Below are 23746 nucleotides of genomic sequence, written 5' to 3'. Positions count from 1 at the left end.
TTTAAGAGGAGAGCTGGGGCGCGGTGTGGAAGAATTTTTTCTATCCTGGAGTACTTAACTTCTCATAGAGACATCAAAAGTCGATCGATTGGGGTCTGGATGTTCAGACGTCCTCCGATTGCTAGAAAGAACCAGAAGTGCTTCTTTTCCTCACTTGCTGCAGGAGACGGGCTACCTACCCGGAATAGAGAACCAATGAATAAGCCGGTGGATGACCCAGCCGAGAGACAACCCTACACGTCACACAGATCTTCTGTCAAAGTCCGGGAGACCCAGCGCTGAAATCCCATGTGTCACGTGTGCCCTAAACACACAAGACCGCTGCCGACCCCGACCACAATGGATTCATTATGGGAAAGACTTATGTTACAATACAGTAAAGATTTGTTTAGGACAAACTCCCTATAAAAGCAAAGTAAAAAATGTTGGGACAACTAAAGGTTTTGATTTTGGGTCCTAGAGAGCACAACCATAGGGTCCAAGTGTTTCCTCTCTCTATGGGGCACGCTAGGTTTTGTAAACACAGCCATGTGGTGCTAGCCAGAACTATTTTCCCATAAAACATTGCTCCATGATACATCCATACATGTATTTAGGGGTGAACAAATTTTTTAATGCTGGTTTTAGTCTGTACAAAATAATAAAAAAATATTTAAAAAAAATCTATATATCTCTCTCATAATATATATATATATATATATATATATATATATATATATATATATATATTTTATTATTTTTATTTTTTCTTCTTTCTTTCTTTTTACTTTTTTTTTTTTTTTTTTTCACTATTTACTAGGTAAAAATTAAGCAAAGTAAACAGCTCTTACATGTTAAACCGGTCACATATGACAACAGGTTATGGTTCTGGGATTGCACCCACACATGGACAGGCTGAACCAGTCCCGCTCCCCTCAGGCCCAGATATTCTACATACTTGCTATTCCTCTACACAACAGAAACAAAAGGATTTGGCGCCTGGCGGAGATCTGGTGTGTTCAGGAGAGCGGCCTCTCACCCATACACTAAGGCACCTCCATCACACCAGAACATGTAGAAGATGTTTACACCATCACAAGATCAACGTGCGAGTTCTGTCAGGTTGGAAAAATAAAAAGATCCTTTCTCAAAAAACACATTAAAATCAGTGACTTATTCTACTACTGCTAATAAATACCAATAGTAGAAAGGACATTTAAAGGGGTACTCCAGTGAAAATTTTTTTTTGAATTACCTGGTGCCAGAATGTTAAACAGATTTGCAAATTACTTTATTTAAAAATCTTAAAATCCTTACAGTAATTATCAGATGCTGTATTCTGCAGAGGAAGTTTTTTCCTGGAATACCCCTTTAAATATTCTGTCTGACCACAGTGCTCTCTGCCGACACCTCTGGCTGTCAAGAACTGTCCAGAGCAGGAGAGGTTTGCTATGGGGATTTGCTCCTGCTCTTGACAGTTCCTGAGACAGACAGGGGTGTCAGCAGAGAGCACTGTGGTCGGACAGATCAGAAATGTAACCCCTTAAGGACGCAGCTCATTTTCACCTTAGGGACGCAGCCCTTTTTTTGCAATTCTGACCACTGTCACTTTATATATTTATAACTCCGATGCTTTTACCTTTCATTCTGATTCCAAGATTGTTTTTTCATGACATAGTCTACTTTAACATACTGGTAAATTTTCGTTGTTATTTGCATCCTTTCTTTGTGAAAAATCCCAAAATTTTATGAAATTTTTGCAATTTTCTAACTTTGAAACTATCTGCTTGAAAGGAAAATGGACATTCCAAATAAATTATATATTGGATAGGGGATAAGATGTCTAAGCACCGGAGAACCCCTTTAAGGCTCACTATACCCCTTGTTACGTTCCGTGAGGGGTGTAGTTTCCAAAATGGGGTCACATGTGAGTATTTATTTTTTTGCGTTTATGTCAGAACCGCTGTAAAATCAGCCACCCCTGTGCAAGTCACCAATTTAGGCCTCAAATGTACATGGTGCGCCCTCACTCCTGAGCCTTGTTGTGCGCTCGCAGACCATTTTACGCCCATATATGGGGTATTTCCGTACTCAGGAGAAATTTTGGGGGGCTTTTCTTCCTATTACCTCTTGTGAAAATGAAAAGTATGGGGCAACACCAGCATGTTAGTGTAAACATTTTTTATTTTTTACACCAACATGCTGGTGTGGATCCCAACTTTTCCATTTCATATGGGGTAAAAGGAGAAAAAGCCCCCCAAAACTTGTAAAGCAATTGCTCCCAAGTAAGGAAATACCCCATATGTTGCCCAAAACAGTTTCCTTGAAATTCGACAGGGCCCTGAAGTGAGAGAGCGCCATGCACATTTGAGGCCTAAATTAGGGACTTGCATAGGGGTGAACTAGGATGCAAGCGTTACAATTGCCTCCGCTATCAAAAATATTCTACGCCAGTGATTCCCAAACAGGGCGACTCCAGCTGTTGCTCAATTCCCAGCATGCCTGTACAGTCAGTGTCCGGAAATGCTGGGAGGCTCCGTTTTGGAAACCGTGACGTACGATACGTTTTTCATTTTTATTGGGGGGGGGGGGAAAGACCGTGTAAGGGGTGTACATGTAGTGTTTTACCCTTTATTATGTGTTAGTGTAGTACCCTGCACATTCACATGGGGTGAAAACCTCCAGCTGTTGCAAAACTACAACTCCCAGCATGCACTGACAGACCATGCATGCTGGGAGTTGTGCTTCTGCAACAGCTGGAGGCACACTGGTTGGAAAACCTTGAGTTAGGTTCTGTTACCTAAGTCAGTATTTTCCAAGTGTGCCTACAGCTGTTACAAAACTACAACTACCAGCATGTACTGATCACCGAGGGGCATTCTGGGAGTTTAGCTATGCAACAGCTGGAGGCACGCAACTACAACTTCTAGCATGCCGAGACAGCCTGTGGCCCTCCAAATGTGGCAAAACTACAAATCCCAGCATACCCAGACAGCAAACTGCTGTGTGGGCATGCTGGGTGTTGTAGTTTTGCAACATCTGGAGGGCTACAGTTTAGATACCAAACTGTGACCCTGAAGATGTTGCTACGCAACTACTCACCTCCTGCAGCAGGATCACCCCACAAGCTGGAGGATCGCCGCCCGGTAAGGGACCTCCACCGCCGCTCACATCACAGTTCCTCCGCTCTGCCTGGACTACCGTGGGTGGGCAGAGCGGGGAAACCGAACTTTAACCCCCCCCCCCGCCCCTGATCTGCTATTGGTTGGTCGCTTCTGACTGACCGACCAATAGCAGGGATAGAAGTGGTGGCACCCCTGCCACCTCAATCCTATCCCTTCAGAGGGATCGGGGGTGTCTTGGATCCCCCCGATCCCCCTTATTTTCCGTGTCACCGGAGACCCGTATGATCGCCGGTCTGAATTGACTGGTGTCTCAGGATCCCCCCTCAGCAATATGCTAGGATGCCTGCTGAATGATCCCGTTCCGGTCCCCGACCGTCTAGCGGCAAGGACCAAAATTCTCACGGGTGTACCTGTACACCCTGCGTCCTAAAGGACTCAAAATGCACGTGTACGCCCTGCGTCCTGAAGAGGTTAAAAAGAAAATAGCTGCTGTATGATCCACAGGAAGTTAAGTACTGGAAGGGTTAAGATTTTTAAGTAGAAGTGATTTACAAATCTGTTTATCGTTCTGGCACCAGTTGATAAAAAAAATATATATATATAATTTTTATTTTTAAAATCAACTGGTGCCAGAACGATAAACAGATTTGTAAATCACTTCTACTTAAAAATCTTAACCCTTCCAGTACTTTTTACCGGAGTACCCCTTTAAGCCCCTATGCGCCAAATAGTAAAAACCAGGTATGGTATCATGCACAATGCACTATGTACGGGGGAGGGTTTAGTCAGCACCAATCTTTGCCAGGCTTTCCCAGACTCCTGAATTACAGAATTGTTTTAGGAGATCTTTCTCTGGTGCCTGCAAACAATAAGAAGACATGTGCCCAGACTTGTATTTGGCGCTAGAGAGCGGAAACTATCCATTATAGCACCATTTGCCAACCAGGGTGCCTGCAGCTGTTGCAAAACTACAACTCCCAACATGGCCGGACAGCCGAAGGCTGTCCGGGCATGCTGGGAGTTGTAGTTTTGCAACAGCTGCAGGCACCCTGGTTGGCAAACACTGCATTAAAGCGTGGGTACAAAAGGAAATTCCAATTGGGATCGCCAGGCGGCCACTGAACGATGCCCGCTGCTGTCCGCCACGGTATATGTCAGCATCCCATTCCTGGTGCAGATACCAGAAGCAGATCGCTTTAAAACACAAATGTAAAAACAGGCATTACCAATAGAGATGAGCGAACTTACAGTAAATTCGATTCGTCACGAACTTCTCGGCTCGGCAGTTGATGACTTTTCCTGCGTAAATTAGTTCAGCTTTCCGGTGCTCCGTGGGCTAGAAAAGGTGGATACATTCCTAGGAAAGAGTCTCCTAGGACTGTATCCACCTTTTCCAGCCCACGGGAGCACCTGAAAGCTGAACTAATTTATGCAGGAAAAGTCATCAACTGCCGAGCCGAGAAGTTCGTGACGAATCGAATTTACTGTAAGTTCGCTCATCTCTAATTACCAATACCGCATGTCGCGGCGTAGGGAGTTGTAAAATAACCGCAAAGAACTGTAACCACAAGAGCTTACAATCTAATCTTACTTGGGGTACCCGACTCTCACCGATCAGCATGTTATCCCCTATCCTATGGATAGGCAGGTAATCTCCCCGTGCCACCCACCACACAGAAAAAACAACACATACCTGTCACCTAGCTTTTCCAGTCTCCTGTAGAGACTATGGGGGGAGATTTATCAAAACCTGTCCAGAGGAAAAAAGTTGCTGCGTTGTGTTCAGAGTCATTTCCAAAAATGAAAGAAGCGATCTGATTGGTTGCTATGGGCAACGCAGAAAATTTTACTCTGGACAGGATTTGACATGTCTCCCTATATGTCGGGTGAATAGGAAAGCTGGGTGACAGGCAGTACGCAGTGCCCTGTGGGGAGTCCCAAAGTTAAAGGAGTTCTGTAGTGAAACATAACTTATCCCCTATCCAAAGGATAGGGGATAAGTTATAGATCGTGGGGGTCCGATTGCTGGGACCGCCCCCACGATCTCCTGAACGGTAGTCGGCTGGAAAGGGGCGCACGGAGCTGCAGCCGACACCCTTCCCTACAAGTATCCCATAGAGATAGATGGATGGGGGTGTCGGACGCGGCTTCCTGCATGGGTTGGAACGGCCACTCTATGGGATACATGGAGGGGAGGAGTGTCGGCCGCAGCTCCGTGCGCCCCTTTCCAGCAGACTGCCGGTGCCCCGTTCAGGAGATCGTGGTGGTCCCAGCAGTCGGACCCCCATGATCCTAATAACCTATAACCCTAATAAGTCCCTATTGAGCCGAGTTGATCAAGAGGAAGGCAAAAAACCCTCATACTAGAGGTAAAAATTTCCCGACTCCAATATGGCCTCAGAATAAATCCCTGGATCAATGTTCTGTCCCTATAAATCTAGAATCCATAACCAGTAATGTTATTATTCTCCAGAAATGCATCCAGACCCCTTTTTGAACTCTATTACAGAGTTCACCATGACCACCTCCTCCGGGAGAGAATTCCACAGTCTCACTGCTCTTACAGTAAAGAACCCCCGTCTGTGCTGGTGTAGAAACTAGAGATGAGCAAACTTACAGTAAATTCGATTCGTCACGAACTTCTCGGCTCGGCAGTTGATGACTTTTCCTGCATAAATTAGTTCAGCTTTCAGGTGCTCCCGTGGGCTGGAAAAGGTGGATACAGTCCTAGGAGACTCTTTCCTAGGACTGTATCCACCTTTTCCAGCCCACCGGAGCACCTGAAAGCTGAACTAATTTATGCAGGAAAAGTCATCAACTGCCGAGCCGAGAAGTTCGTGACGAATCGAATTTACTGTAAGTTCGCTCATCTCTAGCAGAAACCTTCTTTCCTCTAGATGTAGAGGATGCCCCCTTGTTATTGATACAGTCCTGGCTATAAATAGATCATGGAGAGATCTCTGTACTGTCCCCTGATATATTTATACATAGTTATTAGGTCTCCCCTAAGCCTTCTTTTTTCTAAACTAAATAACCCTAATTCTGATAATCTTTCTGGGTACTGTAGTCCTCCCATTCCCCGTATTACTCTGGTTGCCCGTCTTTGAACCCTCTCCAGCTCCACTATATATTTCTTGTACACTGGTACCCAGTACTGTACACAGTATTCTATATGTGGTCTGACTAGTGATTTGTACAGCAGTAGAATTATTTCCTTGTCGTGGGCATCTATGCCCCTATTGATGCACCCCATGATTTTATTAGCCTTGGCAGCAGCTGCCTGACACTGGTCACTACAGCTTAATTTACTATTAACTAAGACTACTAAGTCCTTTTCCATGTCAGTCGTCCCAAGCGTTCTCCCATTTAATACATAATCCCAGCCCGGATTTCTCTTCCCCATGTGCATTACCTTACATTTATCAGTGTTGAACCTCATCTGCCACTTCCCAGCCAAAACCTTCAACCTATCCAGATCCATTTGTAACAGTGCACTGTCCTCTATAGTGTTTGCCGCTTTACAGAGTTTAGTATCATCTGCAAAGATTGTTACTTTACAATTCAACCCCTCTACAAGGTCATTAATGAATATATGAAATAGGACAGGACCCAAAACGGACCCCTGTGGTCCCCACTAGTAACAGTCACCCAATCAGAATAAGTACCATTAATAACCACCCTCTGTTTCCTATCACTGAGCCAGTCACTTACCCACTTACACACATTCTCCCCCTGCCCCATCCTTCTCATTTTATGCACCAATCTTTTATGTGGCACCGTATCAAATGCTTTGGAAAAATCCAGATATACGACATCCAGCAAATGCCCCTGGTCCAGTCTGGAGCTCACCTCCTCATAAAAGCTGATCAGGTTATTTTGACAGGACCGATCCCTCATAAAGCCATGCTGATATGGAGTCATACATTTATTTTATCAAGACATTCCAAAATACCATCTCTTAGGAAACCCTCAAACAATTTACATAACACTGCACACACTGATCTTTTATATTGATCAATGGTTTCTCATAAGAAACCACTGATCGATGATTCTGCCGCTTGAATGGATCTCAGGCACTGAGCAGTCATTCGGCGATCGGACACCAGGAGGCAAGGTAGGAGACCCTTCTCGTGTCCTACAGCTGTTTGGAACGCCGGTATTTCGCCGCGGCGATCCTGAACAGCCCCCTGAGCTAACCGGCAGTGATTTAGTTTCACTTTAGACGCGGCGTTCAACTTTGAACGCCGCGTCTAAAGGGTTAATAGCGTGCGGCACCGCAATCAATGCCGCGCGCTATTAGCCACGGGTCCCGGCCGTTGTTAGAGGCCGGGCCCGACACGCTAGGACGTGTGGGCCACGCCGTGGCCCTGCGTTATAGAACGGGAGCGGACTCAGGACGTACAGGTACGCCCTGGGTCCTTAACAGGTTAAGGTAACCCTTTGTTTACTTGGATCATCAAAAGGAAATCCATCTGGAACGATCTCCTGGGCACAATGAGATGTTCCCTCACCCCCTGAAATCTTCTCCTATACATATTAGGTTAGAAGTCGATCCTGCCAGATTGAGGGTCAACGGGCCAAAGAATAAAATACACGCAAAGTTGCCCAAAATTTGGTTGTTATGGCCCAAACATGGGACCCAGAGCTCAGAGATGGCAGGTGGCCCAGGAGAACAATGAGATGGGGGAAGGTTTAGAGGAACTTGTCATTGTCACCTGATAATGGAGATAATCCTCCTCTCCCGGCAATAGGGCAGGGTCTACATAACTTCCTCATCAGACATCAAGGCCCCGGAGCTACTGTCACCACCGTAATCCAGACCCGATAAGACGCTGTGAAGATACTTTGAAATTCGTCATCACTTTGGTTAATCCTTTGTGGTCACTAATACTGGACGCGACCGATGTAGATCTTAGATAGGTGATTGTTCAGGATCGGCGGAGATCCATGAGGAACATTCTACGCCAGAGATCTTATGGGGCAGCAGTAGGCATGGTCTGCATTGGTAAACCAGTATCTCTTAACCCACTTATGAAACTTGGAGGTAATAAAGGAAATGGGGGCGCGGGGGGTCTTAGACAAGGACAATCCTCTTACCGAATTTTTCGTCATATAAGACGCACCTAATTTTATAGGATAAAAATCTACAAAATAAGGATTCTGAACCAAATACAATGTAAAGTATAGGACAGTGATCTTCAACCTGCGGACCTTCAGATGTTGCAAGACCACTGGTATAGGAGGTAATACTCACGTGTCCTGCCGCTCCGGACCCGTTACAGCTGCCCTGGATGTCGCCCTCCATCACTGTCGCCGCGTCCCTGTCGCTCCGGAACGTCTCTGCTGCCCGGTATCCTCGCTCTCCGTCGCCGCCATGACGTCGCTACGCCGCTCCTATTTGATGACAGGACGACGACGAAGGAGAGCGCCGGCCATGCAGGGGATCCCGGCACGGAGCAGACACCGAGGAGGCAGATGGCGCGATTTCACAGCGGCTGTCCCGAACAGCCCGACTGTACAGCCGGGTTAGTGTTCTTTTCGCGAGAGCGCGAGAGAGAGCGAGAGAGCGAGAAGCAGTATACAGCACAACTGGTCCAGGTTGGCAGACACCTTGTTGTGGTGGTGGGCACCTTACCAGCCCCCCATAATAGCACCATTAGACCCCCTAGTAATGAGTCCCTAATACACCCGTGTGAACCTTCCCTTAGACAGATCCTAAAGTGCGACTATATAAAAGGAAAGTGTGAAAACAGATGTAGGACCCTGCTGGCTAAACTGAAATAAGGGACCGTCTCAACCGGCAAAAAAACACTGCGGATCTCAATTGACCCCCATGACTAATGGGAGGGGGAGGGGTAGTAGAGCCTCAAGACCCCCATGTGATCAGACAGAGGGTAAACAATAGGGTTTCTGCAGAATTCCTTTGGCAACAAACTACATAGACGACAAGTAATAAAATACTAAACCTACGTGGGAACGTGAAAGACTGGTCTACTGCCATTACAAAACTACAACTCCCAGCATACCCCGAACGGCTTTCATCAGTGTTCTTTAACCCGTGACTGTCCAGCTGTTGCAAAACTACAACTCCCAGCATGCCGTAGGCTTAGACTCGTGTTTCCCAACCAGGGTGCCTCCAGCTGTTGCAAAACTACAACTAGTAACCAGCATGTCGTAGGCTTAGACCAGGGTTTCCCAACCAGGGTGCCTCCAGCTGTTGAAAAACTGCCCAGGCATGCTGAGAGTTGTAGTTTCGCAACACCTGACCAGCCACAAGTTGGAGACTAACAGCGTAAATCAGTGTTTCCCAACCAGAGTGCCTTCGACTGTTGCAAAACTACAAGTACCAGCATGCCCAGGCAGCCAAAGACTTTAAGGGCATGCTGGGAGTTGTAGTTTTGCAACTGCTAGATAGCCACAAGTTGGAGACCAATGGCTTAGACCAGGGTTTCCCATCCATAGCCTCCAGCTGTTGAAAAACTGCAACTCCCAGTATGCCCAGACAGCCTTTGGCTATTTGGGCATGCTGGGAGCTGTAGTTCTGCAACTGCTGAACAGTCACAGGTTGGAGACTAATAGCTTAGGCCAGTGTTTCCCAACCAGGGTGCCTTTGGCTGTTGCAAAACTACAAGTCCCAGCATGCCCAGACAGCCGAAGACTTTCAGGGCATGCTAGGAGTTGTAGTTTTGCAACTGCTAGACAGCCACAAGTTGGAGACCAATGTCTTAGACCAGAGTTTCCCATCCAGGGTGCCTCCAGCTGTTGAAAAACTGCAACTGCCAGACAGCCTTAGGCTATTCGGGCATGCTGGGAGCTGTAGTTCTGCAACTGCAGAACAGTCACAGGTAGGAGACTAATCGCTTAGGCCAGTGTTTTCTAACCAGGGTGCCTTTGGCTGTTGCAAAACTACAACTCCCAGCATGCCCGGACAGCCGAAGGCTGTCCGGGCATGCTGGGAGCTGTAGTTTTGCAACAGTCAGAGACACCCTGATTGGGAAACACTGACTTAAACCGAAGGCTGTCTACAAATAGATGCAATTCCACACCATGTTATATAACCGTCAGGGCTCAGTCCAGCAGGACAAATGGGAATGGAGTTCCTGCACTTTTTCCACAGCAGGAACACGGTTTCCAATAGCAGGAGGACCAGCCCTTGAGTGAGTTCCCACACTTTTCCCCCCAGGACCCCTGATAACAGTCTCGTCTAAGTATGTACCCCCCTCCCTCTCCCGCAGGGGGCACTTACCGTCTGTGGGGGGGTCCCTATCATCATCTCCAGGTAGTACCCTCTGCCAGAGTCCCCCTCCAGGTTGTCCACCATGGCCATGAAGTTGATCTTCCCGCTGGGGTCCGAGGCCAGGGACAGCCCCACTATGTCCTTCGGGGTGGCCGGGGACACTGGCAGGGGCTGACTGACCAGAGCCGGGGAGATCTTCAGGGTGAAGGAGAACCGGGCACAGACACTCGCTGCCCCCAGCACCAGGGCCAGGGCCAGGCTCTGCCCCCTCCTCACTGCCATGCCGGGTGGTCACTCCACCAGCCACATAGTCCCAGGGTCCAGTCCCGCAGTATGCAGCACCCAGTCCCCGCTCGGCTGCAGCTCTGCCCCGGGGCTACACAAACGGATATAGCGGGGAGGAGCGAGCAGGGGAGGTCTGCAAAACTTTTCTCTTAAAGTTACAAAGTAACTAAAAGTAAGTGAGGGGGGAGCTTGCCTGACCTCTGCTGGCCGCACACGGGTACTGCAGCGTCTTATCAGTCCTACGGATTACACGGTGTTACATTGTATCAGATGGTGTTACAGTGTATCAGATGGTGTTACAGTGTATCAGATGGTGTTACAGTGTATCAGATGGTGTTACAGTGTGTCAGATGGTGTTACAGTGTGTCAGATGGTGTTACATTGTATCATATGGTGTTACAGTGTATCAGATAGTGTTACAGTGTGTCAGATGGTGTTACAGTGTGTCAGATGGTGTTACAGTGTGTCAGATGGTGTTACATTGTATCATATGGTGTTACAGTGTGTCAGATAGTGTTACAGTGTATCAGATGGTGTTACAGTGTATCAGATGGTGTTACAGTGTGTCAGATGGTGTTATATTGTATCATATGGTGTTACAGTGTGTCAGATAGTGTTACAGTGTATCATATGGTGTTACAGTGTGTCAGATGGTGTTACAGTGTATCAGATGGTGTTACATTGTGTCAGATGGTGTTAGATTGTATCAGATGGTGTCACATTTATCAGAGGGTGTTACAGTGTGTTAGATAGTGTTACAGTGTATCAGAAGGTGTTACAGTGTTTCAGATGGTGTTACAGTGTATCAGATGGTGTTACAGTGTATCAGATGGTGTTACAGTGTATCAGATGGTGTTACATTGTGTCAGATGGTGTTACAGTGTGTCAGATGGTGTTACATTGTATCAGATGGTGTTACATTGTATCAGATGGTGTTACGGTGTATCAGATGGTGTTACATTGTATCAGATGGTGTTACAGTGTATCAGATGGTGTTATATTGTATCAGGTTGTGTTACAGTGTATCAGATGGTGTTACAGTGTATCATATGGTGTTACAGTGTATCAGATGGTGTTATATTGTATCAGGTTGTGTTACAGTGTATCAGATGGTGTTACATTGTATCAGATGGTGTTACATTGTGTCAGATGGTGTTACAGTGTGTCAGATGGTGTTACAGTGCATCGGATGGTGTTACATTGTATCAGATGGTGTTACAGTGCGTCAGATGGTGTTACATTGTGTCAGATGGTGTTACAGTGTATCAGATGGTGTTACAGTGTATCAAATGGTGTTACAGTGTATCATATGGTGTTACATTGTATCAGATGGTGTTACATTTATCAGAGGGTGTTACAGTGTGTTAGATGGTGTTACAGTGTATCAGATGGTGTTATATTGTATCATATAATGTTACATTGTGACAGATGGTGTTATATTGTATCAGATGGTGTTACAGTGTATCATATGGTGTTACATTGTGTCAGATGGTGTTACAGTGTATCAGATGATGTTACAGTGTATCAGATGGTGTTACAGTGTATCAGATGGTGTTACATTGTGTCAGATGGTGTTCAGTGTATCAGATGGTGTTACAGTGTATCAGATGGTGTTACAGTGTATCAGATGGTGTTACAGTGTTTCAGATGATGTTACAGTGTATCAGAAGGTGTTACAGTGTATCAGAAGGTGTTACAGAGTATCAGATGATGTTACAGTGTATCAGATGGTGTTACAGTGTATCATATGATGTCACATTGTATCAGATGGTGTTACAGTGTATCGGATGGTGTTACAGTGTATCATATGATGTCACAGTGTATCAGATGATGTTACAGTGTATCGGATGGTGTTACAGATGATCTTAGGCAGTGGAGGTTTGAGATGGAAACAGCTTTACCTTTGTTCCAAAATGTTTCATTGAATTGACTGTACATATTTCAAAAAAATTTAAATGACAAATTCTTGGTGATTTTTGGGAAAAGAAATAAAAAAAGACCAGGGTTTCACATACAGGGTGCCTCCAGCTGTTGAAAAACTGCAACTCCCAGCATGCTCAGACAGCCTTTGGCTATTCGGGCATGCTGGGAGCTATTGTTCTGCAACTGCTGAACAGTCACAGGTTGGAGAATAATAGCTTAGGCCAGTGTTTCCCAACCAGGGTGCCTTCGGCTGTCCGGGCATGCTGGGCCAACAATCCTGTGTATGGTAGGCCTGACTAAGGGGCATGCTAGTGCCGAAATCCGGGCCAAAAATCCTGTTTATCGTAGACCTGACTAAGGGGCATGCTAGTGCCAAAACCCGGGCCAAAAATCCTGTTTATGGTAGACCTGACTAAGGGGCATGCTAGTGCCGAAACCCGGGCCAAAATCCTGTTTATGGTAGACCTGACTAAGGGGCATGCTAGTGCCGAAACCCGGGCCAAAAATCCTGTTTATGGTAGACCTGACTAAGGGGCATGCTTGCGCTAAAACCTATGCCTGCAATGTTCACAGTGACGTTTATGTATTTTTATTAAAATTAGGGAATTTTGATAGGCTTTTATGGGAGGGAAAAAAATAGCAAAAAAAAAAAAACAACGCAATGTGGGTTTGACACTGACTTTTTCTTTGGGGGGGGGGGTGAGAAATAGGGTACATTCACATGTACACATTTTGCTGTTTCGCTACCTTTTAAATTAAATGGGTCAAAAATCCACTCAGGAAAATGTGTGGCAAAATACTGATGTGTGAACGTACCCTTAGGGTAGGGTCACACAGGGCGAATCCCCAGCATATTTCATGCTGCAGGTGCACCGACGGCAGTCACAGTGGGACTGCAGAACAAGTCTGGCCAGGTAGCTCTGTGTGTCTGCTCGTAGTGGCAGATTTCTACAACCGGAAATCCACCACTATGAGCAGAGCAGCACACATGGGGGGGAGATTTATCAAAACCTGTGCAGAGGAAAAGTTTCCCATAGCAACCAATCAGATCTCTTCTTTCATTTTGCAGAGGCCTTGTTAAAAATGAAGGAACCAATCTGATTGGTTGTTATGGGCAACTCAACAACTTTTCCTCTGCACAAGTTTTGATAAATCTCCCCCAATGAGCTACCCCCGAGGCAGTCAGGAGCTTGCTCTGCAGCCCTTCTCTGACTGGCAACAGTGCAACTCCTAAGGGTGCGTTCACACGTTCGTATTTTTTACTGCAGATCTGCAGCAGATCTGCAGCAGATTTGCTGCTGCAGATTTTGCTGCCCATTGACTTCAATGGGCAGCAAAATCTGCTGAAGCAGATCTGCAGCAGTAAATACGCACGTGTGAACGCACCCAAAGGGTGCTTTTACATGTGCGTATTTTCTGCTGCAGATCTGCTTCAACAGATCTTGCTGCCCATTGAAGTCAATGGGCAGAAAAATCTGCAGCAGCAAATCTGCTGCAGATCTGCTGCAGATCTGCAGTAAAAAATACGCACGTGTGAACGTACCCTAATGCTGTGTTTATACATAAAATTTTTTGCCAACATTATAATTTTTTTTGCGTACATCCCCTAAAAAAAAAAAAGGGCTATTTTATTACCATTGTGCAAAAACTGCAGTTTAATGTGTGTTTAGACTGAAAAAACACCTCATTTGTGATTACAGGTCAGTGTTTACTCCACTTACGCATCTCTGTATTCATGGGACCTGTAGGCAGCATTAGGAAATCATTTCAGACTTTAGATTTGTATCCAGTATTGCTGAAAACCTCGTGCCTGCCACTTCAGCTAAAACAGGTAAGCACAAGCTTTACACAAGAACCTCTACCTTATGTTTTAATAATATTATATGCTGCACTCACTAGATAAGCCAAAAATATAAAAAAAACATAATGTGAGTTGTAGTTGCAAACGCCGTAGGACAACAGGATGGGAAACACTGACTTGGAGGGTCCGGATACATTTTACAACCCGGTGTGTAAATAGTTACAGGTTATTGTGGTTGATATGATGTCATTTTGGCGACATAATCACATGACTGCATTGTCCACAAGGCTTTGATGCTGGGTATATAGAGCGGGGGCCCGCGGATCATATGGCCATGTGACTGTGTCACATGATTAGGGATGTGCTGGTGACCTTCCCTGACCCATTCTTGCTCCTCCTGTATTCCACTGTACAGTGGTCCCTCAAGTTACAATATGAATTGGTTCCAGGACAACCATTGTATGTTGAAACCATTGTATGTTGAGACCAAAACTCTATGGAAACCTGGTAATTGGTTCTGAAGCCACCAAAATGTCATCCAAAAATAGGTAAAAGTGAGAATTAAAGAAAAATAAGTAGATAACTAATATAGATAAAGCAAATCCTTACATATAAAAGTAAGAAAGATCTGCTGGGAGCTGTAATCACTGTCTATGTCAGTGTCACCCAACCAGGGTGCCTCCAGCTGTTGCAAAACTACAACTCCCAGCATGCACGGACAGCCTTCGGCTGTCCGGGCATGCTGGGAGCTGTAGTTTTGCAACAGCTGGAGGCACCCTCTTTGGGAAACACTGGTCTTCAGGGTCCTGTACAGAACACGCAGTGTCCTAAAAAAAGGAAAATGGAGCCGCCCTCAACTGGTGTCCAAAGGAGCAGCTACCCTGCACAGGTAAAGAGTACAGAGCATGTAATACCACCCTGTACTGTAGGGGGCGCTACCAGACACCAGTCAGTGCATACACTTCAGTAATACAGGTAAAGAGTAGTACAGAACATGTAATACCACCCTGTACTGTAGAGGGTGCTACCAGACACCAGTCAGTGCATACACTTCAGTTATACAGGTAAAGGGTACAGAACATGTAATACCACCCTGTACTGTAGGGGGCGCTACCAGACACCAGTCAGTGCATGCACTTCAGTAATACAGGTAAAGAGTAGTACAAAACATGTAATACCTCCCTGTACAGTAGGGGGTGCTACCAGACACCAGTCAGTGCATACACTTCAGTAATACAGGTAAAGAGTACAGAACATGTAATACCTCCCTGTACTGTAGGGGGTGCTACCAGACACCAGTCAGTGCATACACTTCAGTAATACAGGTAAAGAGCACAGAACATGTAATCCCTCCCTGTACTGTAGGGGGCGCTACCAGACACCAGTCAGTGCATACACTTCAGTAATACAGGTAAAGAGTAGTACAGGACATGTAATACCTCCCTGTACTGTAGGGGGCGCTACCAGACACCAGTCAGTGCATACACTTCAGTAATACAGGTAAAGAGTAGTACAGAACATGTAATACCTCCCTGTACTGTAGGGGGCGCTACCAGACACCAGTCAGTGCATACACTTCAGTAATACAGGTAAAGAGTACAGAACATGTAATACCTCCCTGTACTGTAGGGGGCGCTACCAGACACCAGTCAGTGCATACACTTCAGTAATACAGGTAAAGAGTAGTACAGAACATGTAATACCTCCCTGTACTGTAGGGGGCGATACCAGACACCAGTCAGTGCATGCACTTAAGTAATACAGGTAAAGAGTAGTACAGAACATGTAATGCCTCCCTGTACTGTAGGAGGCGCTACCAGACACCAGTCAGTTCATGTACTTCAGTAATACAAGTAAAGAGTAGTACAGAGCATGTAATACCTCCCTGTACTGTAGGGGGCGCTACCAGACACCAGTCAGTGCATACACTTCAGTAATACAGGTAAAGAGTAGTACAGAACATGTAATACCTCCCTGTACTGTAGGGGGCGCTACCAGACACCAGTCAGTGCATACACTTCAGTAATACAGGTAAAGAGTACAGAACATGTAATACCTCCCTGTACTGTAGGGGGCGCTACCAGACACCAGTCAGTGCATACACTTCAGTAATACAGGTAAAGAGTAGTACAGAACATGTAATACCTCCCTGTACTGTAGGGGGCGCTACAAGATACCAGTCAGTGCATACACTTCAGTAATACAGGTAAAGAGTACAGAACATGTAATACCTCCCTGTACTGTAGGGGGCGCTACCAGACACCAGTCAGTGCATGCACTTAAGTAATACAGGTAAAGAGTAGTACAGAACATGTAATGCCTCCCTGTACTGTAGGGGGCGCTACCAGACACCAGTCAGTGCATGTACTTCAGTAATACAAGTAAAGAGTAGTACAGAGCATGTAATACCTCCCTGTACTGTAGGGGGCGCTACCAGACACCAGTCAGTGCATACACTTCAGTAATACAGGTAAAGAGTAGTACAGAACATGTAATACCTCCCTGTACTGTAGGGGGCGCTACCAGACACCAGTCAGTGCATACACTTCAGTAATACAGGTAAAGAGTACAGAACATGTAATACCTCCCTGTACTGAAGGGGGCGCTACCAGACACCAGTCAGTGCATACACTTCAGTAATACAGGTAAAGAGTAGTACAGAACATGTAATACCTCCCTGTACTGTAGGGGGCGCTACAAGACACCAGTCAGTGCATACACTTCAGTAATACAGGTAAAGAGTACAAAACATGTAATACCTCCCTGTACTGTAGGGGGCGCTACCAGACACCAGTCAGTGCATACACTTCAGTAATACAGGTAAAGAGTAGTACAAAACATGTAATACCTCCCTGTACTGTATGGGGCTCTACCAGACACCAGTCAGTGCATGCACTTCAGTAATACAGGTAAAGAGTATTACAGAGCATGTAATACCTCCCTGTACTGTAGGGGGCGCTACCAGACACCAGTCAGTGCATACACTTCAGTAATACAGGTAAAGAGCACAGAACATGTAATCCCTCCCTGTACTGTAGGGGGCACTACCAGACACCAGTCAGTGCATACACTTCAGTAATACAGGTAAAGAGTACAGAACATGTAATCCCTCCCTGTACTGTAGGGGGCGCTACCAGACACCAGTCAGTGCATACACTTCAGTAATACAGGTAAAGAGTACAGAACATGTAATACCTCCCTGTACTGTAGGGGGCGCTACAAGACACCAGTCAGTGCATACACTTCAGTAATACAGGTAAAGAGTACAGAACATGTAATACCTCCCTGTACTCTATGGGGCGCTACCAGACACCAGTCAGTGCATACACTTCAGTAATACAGGTAAAGAGTAGTACAGGACATGTAATACCTCCCTGTACTGTAGGGGGCGCTACCAGACACCAGTCAGTGCATACACTTCAGTAATACAGGTAAAGAGTAGTACAGAACATGTAATACCTCCCTGTACTGTAGGGGGCGCTACCAGACACCAGTCAGTGCATACACTTCAGTAATACAGGTAAAGAGTACAGAACATGTAATACCTCCCTGTACTGTAGGGGGCGCTACCAGACACCAGTCAGTGCATACACTTCAGTAATACAGGTAAAGAGTAGTACAGAACATGTAATACCTCCCTGTACTGTAGGGGGCGCTACCAGACACCAGTCAGTGCATACACTTCAATAATACAGGTAAAGAGTAGTACAGAACATGTAATACCTCCCTGTACTGTAGGGGGCACTACCAGACACCAGTCAGTGCATACACTTCAGTAATACAGGTAAAGAGCACAGAACATGTAATACCTCCCTGTACTGTAGGGGGCGCTACCAGACACCAGTCAGTGCATGCACTTTAGGAATACAGGTGTTTTACCAGTGAAATATCCATTCTGATTGGTCTGTTCTTCCAGCCATTGACAGGTTTCGCAGATCCCAAAGCATTGTATGTTGAGTCTGGTTTCAAGTTACAATGGTCCAGAAAAGACCATTGTATGTTGAAACTATTGTACGTTGAGGCCATTGTATGTTGAAACTATTGTACGTTGAGGCCATTGTAAGTTGAGGGATCACTGTACAGACACAGGGGGCGCTGTGGGGCTAGCGTGCACCATCTTTAATCTGGAATCATCTGCTCTGTTGCTAATAGGAAGAGATCACAGCTCCAGAATCTGCCAATATGTTCCCCACGTTCCCATGCTGACTGCCACAGATTTTTCTGTTTGATATAATTTATTAACCCCCGCCATCACCGCTGGCCAGGGTAGGTTGGCCGGCCTCCAGTTGGCAGGCATTGCATAGGATAGCTGTGACAAAGCCTTGGGCTACAGCTGGAAGGATGTCAGCGCTGTGTAAACTGTGAAGTACTGACGGATTGTTACACGGGACGAATGAGAACACTGGAGCGAGACAAAAGGGAAGGAAGTGGAAGGATATAATACTGAGCGTAAATACGAAAATAAGGGAGGAATTACCGGAAAATTACCGGAAAACGTGAATCCCTATCAAGTATCCATGAAAACAGGGATGGTTTAAGGCAGTGGTCTTCAAACTGTGGCCCTCCAGATGTTGCAAAACTACAATTCCCAGCATGCCCGGACAGCCGTTGGCTGTCCGGGCATGCTGGGAGTTGTAGTTTTGCAACATCTGGAGGGCCACAGTCTGAAGACCGCTGGTTTAAGGGGATGGAGAACTGAGCTGATGCTAAGTGCGCAGTTTTTTTTTATCGACCCCCCTCGGGATCCCCTGTGTCGGTCAGGACTGGTATTCCAGAAAATTGGGCCCTGTGCAAAAATTGAAAATAAAATTAAAAAAATAACCCCCTCTGTACTAGACATGCTTTAGACAAAAGTTCTAAATCACTGGGGGTCCAGGGTAGAGAAGGGGTTAATTTTACATTCCCTGGTAGTGTAGGGTAGTGAGGGGATACGTTGGTAATTCTCTGGTAGTGTAGAGTAATGAAGGGGTTAATTTTACATTCCCTGGTGGTGTAGGGTAGCCAGGAGGTTAGTTTTACATCACTGGTGGTGTAGGATAGTGAGGGGATGAGTTTATAATTCCCTGGTGGTGTAGGGTAATGAAGGGGTTAATTTTACATTCCCTAGTGGTGTAGGGTAGCCAGGAGGTTAGTTTTACATCACTGGTGGCCTAGGGTAGTGAAGGGGTTAGCTTTATATTCCCTGATAGTGTAGGGTAGAGAAGGGGTGTAGTGAAGTTAGGAGGGGATGTTTTATATTCCGTGGTGGTTAAGGGTACATTCCCTGATGGTCTAAGGTAGTGAAGGGGTTAGCTTTACATTCCCTGGTGGTCTAGGGTAGTAAAGGGTTTAGCTTTACATTCCCCGGTGGTCTAGGGTAGTGAAGGGGTTAGCTTTACATTCCTTGGTGGTCTAGGGTAGTGAAGGGGTTAGCTTTACATTCCTTGGTGATCTAGGGAAATGAAAGGGTTAGGCTTACATTTCCTGGTGGTCTAGGGTAGTGAAGGGGTTAGCTTTACATTCCCTGGTGGTCTAGGGTAGTAAAGGGTTTAGCTTTACATTCCCTGGTGGTCTAGGGTAGTGAAGGGGTTAGCTTTACATTCCCTGGTGGTCTAGGGTAGTAAAGGGTTTAGCTTTCCATTCCCTGGTGGTCTAGGGTAGTAAAGGGTTTAGCTTTACATTCCCTGGTGGTCTAGGGTAGTGAAGGGGTAAACTTTACATTCCCTGGTGGTCTAGGGTAGTAAAGGGTTTAGCTTTACATTCCCTGGTGGTCTAGGGTAGTGAAGAGTTTAGCTTTACATTCCCTGGTGGTCTAGGGTGGTAAAGGGTTTAGCTTTACATTCCCTGGTGGTCTAGGGTAGTGAAGGGGTAAACTTTACATTCCCTGGTGGTCTAGGGTGTTAAAGGGTTTAGCTTTACATTCCCTGGTGGTCTAGGGTGGAGAAGGGTTTAGCTTTACATTCCCAGGTGGTCTAGGGTAGTGAAGGGGTAAACTTTACATTCCCTGGTGGTCTAGGGTGTTAAAGGGTTTAGCTTTACATTCCCTGGTGGTCTAGGGTAGTGAAGGGGTAAACTTTACATTCCCTGGTGGTCTAGGGTGTTAAAGGGTTTAGCTTTACATTCCCTGGTGGTCTAGGGTGTTAAAGGATTTAGCTTTACATTCCCTGGTGGTCTAGGGTGGAGAAGGGTTTAGCTTTACATTCCCTGGTGGTCTAGGGTAGTGAAGGGGTAAACTTTACATTCCCTGGTGGTCTAGGGTGTTAAAAGATTTAGCTTTACATTCCCTGGTGGTCTAGGGTAGTGAAGGGGTAAACTTTACATTCCCTGGTGGTCTAGGGTGTTAAAGGGTTTAGCTTTACATTCCCTGGTGGTCTAGGGTAGTGAAGGGGTAAACTTTACATTCCCTGGTGGTCTAGGGTGTTAAAGGGTTTAGCTTTACATTCCCTGGTGGTCTAGGGTAGTGAAGGGGTAAACTTTACATTCCCTGGTGGTCTAGGGTGTTAAAGGGTTTAGCTTTACATTCCCAGGTGGTCTAGGGTAGTGAAGGGGTAAACTTTACATTCCCTGGTGGTCTAGGGTGTTAAAGGGTTTAGCTTTACATTCCCTGGTGGTCTAGGGTGGAGAAGGGTTTAGCTTTACATTCCCAGGTGGTCTAGGGTAGTGAAGGGGTTAACTTTACATTCCCATACCTTCTAACCGTCCCGGATCCGGCGGGATATTCCCGCTTTTGGGGGTGATGTCCCGTCGTCCCGGAAGGGCCCCCACATGCCCCGCATTTAACTGTAAATTCCTCTCATGAGGCATCTACAGTTAAATGTGGAGCTCGGCGGGACGTTCGAGCCATTGTCTCCTCACCCTGTCAATCACTCTTGTGCCCGTGGCTACAGTAAGCCAGCAGGCACAAGAGGGTGTACTGAGGGAGCCACAGGAGCCGACAGGAAGAAGACAGAAGAGCTGGAGGAGGTTAGTATGCTGGAGGGGATGCTGCCACTGCCTACTATGGGGAAATGATACTGCTGCAGCCTCATATGGGGGAGCTGCTGCTGCCTACTATGGGGGGGGGGGGGGAATCTGTTGCCTACTATGGGGGAATCTGCTGCCTACTATGGGGGTACTGCCGCCTACTATGGGGAAATTATACTGCTGCAGCCTCATATTGGGGAGCTGCTGCTGCCTACTATGGGGGGGGGGGGGGGAATCTGCCGCCTACTATAGGGAAATTTCTGACTGCTGTGGGGAAACTGCTGCCGACTATAGGGGTACTGGCACCTACTATGGGGGTACTGGCACCTATCGAGGAAATGCTGCCTACTATGGGGGCACTGCCACCCGTTGCCTACTATGGGGGGTACTGCTGCCTACTGTAGGAGAAAGGCAGCCTATTATGGGGGAAACAGCTGTCTACTATGGGGGTACTGCTGCCTACAATGGGGGGAATCTGCCACCTGCTATGGGGGGGAATCTGCAGCATTCTATGGGGGACATCTGCTGCTAACCTAATGTGGGGGACATCTGCTGCCTACTTAATGTGGGGGGACATCTGCCGCTAACCTAATGTGGGGGGACATCTGCTCCCAACCTAATGTGGGGGACATCTGCTGCCAACCTAATGTGGGGGACATTAGCTGCCAACCTAATGTGGGGGGACATCTGCTGCCTACTTAATGTGGGGGACATAGGAAAACATTAGTTATTAATAATCAAAGGAACATGCCAGGATACTGATACACTTATGCCTGTCAGGCAGCGTCTTCACTAGGCATAACAAACGATGTTTCCCCTTTTTTTGAGTGTTTCTTAAACTGTATTTTAACATACAAGTGAGAGATCCAGTGCGCTCTTCTGACAAGTCCCCATAATAGCAGTACAGAAATGGCGACACCCACCAGGAGCGGATTATTATCAGTAAAAATGTATTTCTTTTCAAAACCCGCTAGAGCATGTGACTGGGGTGCCCATCGCCGTCCCTGAGTCTTGTCGGTATTATCTCTCGTCAAATGTAAATGCCTTGTGGGACAATAGGAATTCCAGCCATTCACATATAAAATGATTAGGTCCTGTAGAAAGTCCCTTACTACACGGATGCTGGCGCCGGCGCTTGCGTCCTCCTGTTGCCAGGGAGATCCAGCTTAGGCTGGGTTCACACTACATTTTTGCCATACTGTTTTCAATCCGTTTTTCTAAAGAAAACCGTATGGCAAAAAAAACGGATGGAACAGTATGGAAAAAAGTTAACCGTATGCGTTTTTTAAACAGTATACTGTTTTTAAAAGTGCATACAGTTCCGTCAGTTTTTACAGAAAAAAAAAACATACGTTTTTGAAAATTTTGTACATTTTTAATGGGAGGGGTCTTGGGTGGGGATTCAAATGCACATGTGCAAAGTAAAAACTTATATGTTTTTCCCGTATGGAACCGTATACATGTGCGTTTCCCATTGACCTCCATGTTTAAAAAAAACGTATGCGCTTGCAATACGGTTTTTAAACCAGAGACAAAATTGTGGTCAACCACTGTTTTGACTCCGGTTTAAAAACCGTACTGCAACCGCTGGCTGTTCGGGCATGCTGGGAGTTGTAGTTTTGCAACAGCTGGAGGCACCCTGGTTGGGAAACAATGGTTTATGTAGAGGACAGGAGCTTCTTCAGGGTCCTATACAGTACACACAGTGTCCCAAATGGAGCTGCCCTTACTTGGTGTCCAATGGAGCAGCTAACCCTGGCACAGGTAAGGAGTAGTACAGAACTTGTAGTTCCTCCCTGTACTGTAGGGGGCGCTACCAGACACCAGTCAGTGCATGCACTTCAGTAATACAGGTGATTTACCAGTGAATGCCCATTATGATTGGTCAGTTCTTCCAGTTGTGACACGTTTCACAGATCTGGACTGTCAGTAACATTGTATGTTGAGTCTGGTTTCAAGTTACGATGGTCCAGAAAAGACCATTGTATGTTGAAACTATTGTATGTTGAGGCCATTGTAAGTTGAGGGATCAGTGTATATAATTTTTTTTTAGCCTAATCAGAGGTGTTTTCTGGTCCCTGGAGTTGCTGAGGGCCGGCGGTGACCTCTAGGGATTATCATGGCCTTGTAATAAGCATCTGCCCATCTTCAAAGAGAATCACATTTTCCTTCAGCCACTCTCTCTCCGATCAGTCAAGTCCCAACATACATACTTCTTTGCATCATCCTATCCTATCAAGTGGAAAAGCTGGGTGACAACCAGTATGACCACCGGCTCCCATCTTTCCCAGTCTTCTGAACAGCAATTTGCCTAGTCAAACTTTCTCTTTTGCATCACTATGCAAATTTAGAAGTCTAAGAAAGCTGGATGGCAATATGTTAACCAATCCCCACACAGGTTGTCACTCAGCTTTCCCAGAATCGTCAACAGCAAATTGTAGTGTTATGCTCTCC

At 46.2% G+C, this 23746-nt stretch overlaps 1 protein-coding gene across 1 annotated transcript in view; it reads right to left on the bottom strand.

Moving 5' to 3' along the window:
* The window catches only part of BACE2 (beta-secretase 2), a 54639-nt gene extending 43899 nt beyond the window's left edge, over positions 1–10740 (bottom strand). The window contains exon 1 of the mRNA XM_056560909.1: positions 10351–10740. Within this exon, the coding sequence (XP_056416884.1) occupies positions 10351–10623 (273 nt within the window). The 5' untranslated portion in view covers positions 10624–10740. The remainder of the gene's footprint in view (positions 1–10350) is intronic.
* Positions 10741–23746: the final 13006 nt, after the last annotated feature.

Source organism: Hyla sarda, chromosome 2, assembly GCF_029499605.1.
Source record: "Hyla sarda isolate aHylSar1 chromosome 2, aHylSar1.hap1, whole genome shotgun sequence".
NCBI classification, from domain to species: Eukaryota; Metazoa; Chordata; class Amphibia; order Anura; family Hylidae; genus Hyla; species Hyla sarda.
Note: the sequence above shows the minus strand (reverse complement) of the source record. Positions and strands in the feature narration are given on the sequence as shown.